The sequence below is a fragment of the Nannobrachium achirus genome (genome assembly GCF_963921795.1).
Source record: "Nannobrachium achirus genome assembly, chromosome: 4".
Lineage (NCBI taxonomy): Eukaryota > Metazoa > Chordata > Actinopteri > Myctophiformes > Myctophidae > Nannobrachium > Nannobrachium achirus.
This window is the reverse complement of record NC_137813.1, coordinates 42165644-42172120: the sequence shown is the minus strand read 5'-3', so window position 1 is coordinate 42172120 and position 6477 is coordinate 42165644. Positions and strand designations below refer to the sequence as shown.

Below are 6477 nucleotides of genomic sequence, written 5' to 3'. Positions count from 1 at the left end.
AAGTTGATGGCAGGCTTATTAATTAAGTGGCGGTTTAGATGAAGATGTTTTTGTTGGTGTTTATAATCCAGGGTTATGCACCTGACATGAGGTCTTGTTTACATTGTGCATTTATATTTATATTTGAACGTAAATGTGAATTCAAATTAAGATGATGAGTATCCACGGCTTAGCTGAGCACTTTTATTACCGTTATTATTAACAGCGCAGGGACTAATGCTGTAATGTCACCTACCGTTTACAGTTCCACTCTTTTCTATTGCATTGAAAAGGTTATGATTTAAAGGGTTTTCAAAAGAAGACACATTCATTATTGGAAAAGAAAAAAGAAAATCTTCAGTGGGAGTCGTTTTAATTGATGCAGCTTTGGTTAGTTAGACAGTCTCCAGGTTAATGGTGTGAAAACAGAGACCTCGCATCTCAACCTGTCAAGCGGTAATTGGCCAAAGGTTGCCTTTAATAGCAGCGTGCCACTGGGACTGCAAACACCCCTTTTAAACTATGTACAAAAATAATTGAACACCGTAAGCAACACGCTGCACTATGTGTTGTTGTTATTTGTCAGTGAAGAGGCAACGAATCTGCATAATTATGTATTGGTTATAAATAAGACTACGGTATGCAAAACATTAACTATAATGTTTTACCGCTTTAACCTCATGAATCCTAGCTTATTCTGGGCGTGCCATAATAGGCAAACATTCAGCAAAAATGGACCAAAATAAATAAATAAATATCACCATTCGGGGAAAAAACTGATTAACATTTGGCGAACATTCAGTGAAAATAGCCGATCCACAAGTTTATACAATTAATTGCGACCACAGGTCGCAGTTTACTATCAGAACCGTCACAACTTGACCATATCTGTCCATCCGGACCGGTAACGCTTGTCTTTTTTGTTGATTGACTCTCATGCTCTGACATCACGGTTATGTCATGGGAACCAAATCCCCTTTATTGCCATATATGGAGATCCCTGTGATGCCAGGGGAACCAAATCCCTTTTATGCCCATATATGGAGATATGGAGATCCCTGATGTCATCAATATTAAGCCCATATCTGTGAATGCCAATATATAATCACTGTGATGTCAGGGGAACCAAATCCCTTTGGCCAGAGAGTTACAAGTTACTTTGTAGATTTTTATTATTATTACAGAACATATTACCCACTTCAGCCCTATATACTGTGCATTTCGGCCATTTGATAGCCGATCTACAAGCTGAATTCCAGACTTTTACTTGTAACTAGTATTTCTACATTGTAATTAGTACTTCCAATGGTTCAAATACAACAAGTGACATCCTCAGTGTGTGAAGACACAACAGGAGAGAACGCCTCAAAGTTTAATAATGAATGTGTTGTTAGTTTCTAATGGCAACATCCATTTCTCTGTCTCCACTGCAGGGTCTCCTCTGGGCGCATGAGAGAGGAACAGAAGGGAAGGAGACAGCGGAGAAAACAATAAGATGACACCCATTAACAATGGTACCCTCTGAGGAAATAAGCACAAGCCAATCTGAGGTGGTGAAAGACTTCATCTCACCAAGCCATTGCCGAAGGTTGCAGGATAAACTAATTGAATGGAACGTGGCATAAATGCAAAGGCAAACACCCAACGTCTTTTCACAGAAAGTGGCTGGTATGTAAGGACAACACCAATCGTCAATGAGCAGAAGAGTCATAAATTGATCGTTTCTGGCACTGAGGAGGACAGTTCAACGTCCAGCTCAGTGAACAACGGCATCAGTTCGACCGTACTGGCATCACAGCGGTATTGCCCTCTTCCCACTTTTGTCCCTGCATATGACTCTGTGAGAAGCACCAATGGCCTGCAGTGTAGGCATGGTGTTGAGTGCCTTTTACTGGTCGGTAGCCATTGTATATTTGACTCATACAGGCACAGTCAATGGGGACTGCTGGTTAATTGAGGGCGAAAAGGGCTTTGTGTGGCTAGCAATTTGCAGCCAAAATCAACCACCTTATGAGGCCATCCCCCAGCATATCAACAGCACCATCGTGGACCTTCGTCTGAACGAAAATAAAATCAAAAGCATCCATTATTCTGCCCTGAGCCGCTTTGCCAACTTGACCTACCTGAACCTGACCAAGAATGAGATCTCCTACATCGAGGACGGGGCCTTTTCCGCCCAGTTCAACTTACAAGTCCTCCAGTTGGGCTTCAACAAGTTGCGCAACCTGACAGAGGGAATCCTCAGGGGTTTAGGCAAGCTGCAGTATCTCTACCTCCAGGCCAACCTGATTGAGACTGTGACACCCAATGCCTTTTGGGAATGCCCCAACATCGAGAACATTGACCTATCCATGAACCGAATCCAGCAGTTAGATGGGTCCACGTTTACCACCTTGACTAAGCTGACCACCTGTGAGCTGTACACAAACCCTTTCAACTGCTCCTGTGAACTGCTCGGTTTTGTCAAATGGCTCTCCGTTTTCCCCAACAGGACCAATGAACGGATGGCCTGTGACTCTCCACCCGGCGTCTCGGGTTACAGCCTGCTGAGCCAGAATCCAAACAACCCAACGGAACGAAACGCTCTTCACATCCTCTCCACTGTGTGCTCGGATGACTACGTGACACCCTTCATCCCCGTGCCTCCGGATCCCACCACCCCTCCGCCGGAAGGAGGGGTGGTGGTGACGGGTGGTACTCCCTGTGGGGTCGACGACTGTCCCTCGGGAACGGAACCGGAGGATGTTATGAACACGATTAGCACGACCTACTACGATGTGGATACAAACCCTCTCATGAAACTGAAGCAGGTAACCAACACAGGAGCGACCATCACTGTCCAGATTCCTCACCCTTACAAAAAGATGTATATCCTGGTCCTGTACAACAACAGCTTCTTCACAGACATTCAAAACCTTAAAGGCCAGAAGGAGGATATTGATCTCAAGAATCTAAAACCCCACACAGATTACACATACTGTGTCGCCTCTATACGCAATTCTCTCAGATTCAACCACACCTGTCTGACAATCAGCACTGGCCCTTGGAGTGGAAAGGACAAAGTGGTAAGCAGCACAACGGCTACTCACTACATCATGACCATTTTGGGGTGCCTTTTCAGTATGGTCATCGTGTTGGGGGTGGTCTACTATTGCTTGCGCAAAAAACGGCAGCGAGATGACACCCGCAAGAGATCAGGCAGCCTGAAGAAGAACATCATGGAGCTGAAGTATGGACAAGAATTGGAAGGTGGGACAATGTCCAGAATGCCACAGAAGCAAATGATGGCTGGGGAGAGCATGTCCCGCATGCCATATTTACCCCCTGGAAGTGAAATGGAGCAGTACAAATTTCAAGAGATAAGTGGCACTCCCAAAATAGCCAAAGGCAATTACATGGATGTGAGAAGTGGGGACCACCACCACCACCACCACCACCACGAACGGCGGGAATGTGAGATGTCTATGCCGGGGAATAGCCAGGGTTCGGTGGCAGAGATTTCTACTATTGCGAAAGAGGTGGATAAAGTAAACCAGATCATTAACAACTGCATAGACGCCCTTAAGACGGAATCCACTTCTTTCCAGGACGTCAAATCTGGAGCCGTGTCAAACGCTGAGCCGCAGCTCATGCACATATCAGAACACCCGCAGGGTAAAGCTGGCCGCCTGTCACCATATAAGGACAGCTACCACCATTCTTTGCAGAGGCATCATGGCTCAGATGTCTCGCCAAAGAGGCCCAGCACTGCCACAGGAGGGCCCACGCGAAGCCCCAGGCCTTACCGTTCTGAATCTAAGTACATGGAGAACATATCTCCAACAGGAGAGACCATTCTCACAGTGACACCTACCGCTGCCATCCTAAGGGCTGAGGCAGAGAAGATGCGCCACTACAGTGACCATCGGCACTCGTATCACGACACTCAAATAGAGGAGCTCGAAGGGCCGGACAGCCACAAGTCCTCCATCCTGGAGCCTCTCACTCACTCCCGCTCCAGAGACTTAGCGTACTCTCAGCTGTCATCGCAGTACCACAATCTAAGCTACTCCTCGAGTCCTGAATACTACTGCAAACCTTCGCACAGCATTTGGGAGCGTTTCAAACTCAATCGCAAACGTCACAAAGACGAGGAGTACATGGCAGCAGGTCATGCACTGCGTAAGAAAGTCCAGTTTGCAAAGGACGAGGACCTGCATGATATTTTAGACTACTGGAAAGGTGTATCATCCCAAAAATAAATCTTAACCATTTGGGGTGTTTTTTAAAAGGACCACAAGTTGCAGAAATTAGGAAAAAAATGAAAAGAAAACGTATGTGGCAAAGAGTGATGTATGCATACCACATTGCTGTCAATAAATATCATTTATAAGTATCTCATAATATTTTGACTGTGAAGAAAATGGGCGTTGGGATCCTTTGAAATCATAGATTTGTCATATTATATTATGTACAACATTCAAGGGGAAGACTTTTATCTATCATGAAGAAAATATATTAAAATAAGAATATATATATGTTGCAATGGATTATAGGTTTTTGGGTATCGCATGGCCAAGTCCTGTGACAGTGGATTTGCTGTTGTGTACTTTGAGAATACTATGAAGACATGTCTACTGAAACCTCAATATTTTCCTTGACGAACTATCTGAACAGCAGTCATTGAAAAATAACCATTTTCTTCCCTGAATATCTTTCACTCAACAAAAAAACAATGTACAGATATTGATTCTATATTTGCAATGTTTTCTGGTTGTTTATTGGTGAAGCATCCAGGTTTATCCAATGGAGAGCCATTCCTTTAGAGTTTAGACCATGCACTCTCTAAATGAATGCCATGTCTCAAGTTAAACCCATTATACATGTCGTCATGTTACTGTACCTTGATCGCTCAGATTTATTTTCCACCCAAGTTACAGTGCAAGCTTACACATCAATTCAGATGGAGGCAAACAAACTACTCTGCAGTGTTGATTTCGTCAACTAAAACTATGGCTAAAAATGTGCGTCGTCTACACTGTAGCTTTTTTTCACTGACGAAAATGAAACAAAAACGTAATAATAACTAAGGTCTGATGACTAAAACTAAGACTAAATATACAGTATATATATACTTGACAATATCGTCAACAAATAAAAAGTACACTGAAATGTCAGGGAGGGACTGGTGGAGAAGAGTGTAGAACTAAAAGACAAGTCATTTTACGTTGGCTTGCGCTCGGGTGTGGCACTTTGAAAATAGCAGATCTACAAGTTCACATCGCACTCCGACACGTTGTGAGCTTGTAGATCGGCACGCAGCCAAGTGAAAATCTGCCATTTCAATGGCATCACGGCCTGCCAAAAATACATTTTAGACGACTAAATCAACTGTAGATTTAGTCAAAGAAAGATCTCTGTCAAAATCAACACTGCTACACTGCACAATATTAAGGAGGTGGAGCCTGTTACACCTTATGAAGTCACTCCACTGTTTTGCCTGCAGCTGGAAGGTCTTAGTCATCAACATCACAAAAGCCCTCATTTGTATCTGTAGTACCAAAGTAGAAAAAGCTGAAATGTTTACAATATTTCTGCATGGTCTAAGAATCCTATGAACATAGTCAAGTCAGGTCCCATTTCCATTTCCATTTGAATCAGATATCCCGCAAAAGTCTGAATATTTAGAAAAGATGAAATAAATACGGTATATATGTATAAATATATTTCTTCAGTGCTACATTAATCAAGGTGGTATTTTGGCAGCCTACAGTTTAATCACTAACATTTTCAGGGAAGGCACCACTTTATTTTTTCTTGTTTTGCCACAGAGTGAGCTGCTCTTCTCTATTGGATAATTTATCCTATCCCGATGGATGAATGTAACACATACATGTTAAACCTGTATATGGCAGCTTTTCTCTACTCTTTCAAGGAAAGGTTTATTTAATGCTAACAACATTTTTTCTTTATTCTTTGTTTCAAATTTTCATCCAGTGTAATATATTGCATAATGTCTGATCCAGTTATCACAGCAGACAAGTTGATTTTACAGATGGGCCTTGATGCTTGAAAACGTTTTTCTTTTTTTTTTTTCTTTACTGCTAGGCTGTTATAACTTTTTGTATATTATGAAGACACCAGATAAATATAAACATGCTAGAGTCAAACTTAAGAATGTGAAATTGAATACTCGGACTTACTGGCTGTGAATTTATATCATTCAATATTTGAGTATACATGATACAGTACTTAATAACACTTAGGGATGGGACGATATGAAAATGAAAATGTCATATCACGATTATTGTGACAAAAGAAATTATTGCGCTAATCAAAATCCATTATCCTGGGGCGGAACATTTGCCAAAAAATAGCAGATCTACAAGCTCACAATTGCAACGCGTTGTGAGCTTGTAGATCGGCTATTTATTGGCAAAGACATTTGATAGAGTGAAAAAAATACTTTATCAAGTACGTATATTATAAGTACCTTTTATAGAGGGTTCAAGTGGTACC

The 6477-nt window shown here is 42.2% G+C and overlaps 1 protein-coding gene across 1 annotated transcript; it reads left to right on the top strand.

The window, feature by feature from the left end:
- Positions 1-1829: 1829 nt before the first annotated feature.
- Positions 1830-4220, top strand: elfn1a (extracellular leucine-rich repeat and fibronectin type III domain containing 1a; the record flags this gene model as incomplete). Its single annotated transcript, XM_080723303.1, has 1 exon — positions 1830-4220. Exon 1 carries the CDS (start codon positions 1833-1835, stop codon positions 4218-4220), a length of 2388 nt encoding a protein of 795 aa, XP_080579429.1. The 5' UTR covers positions 1830-1832.
- Between the last annotated feature and the right edge of the window lie 2257 nt (positions 4221-6477).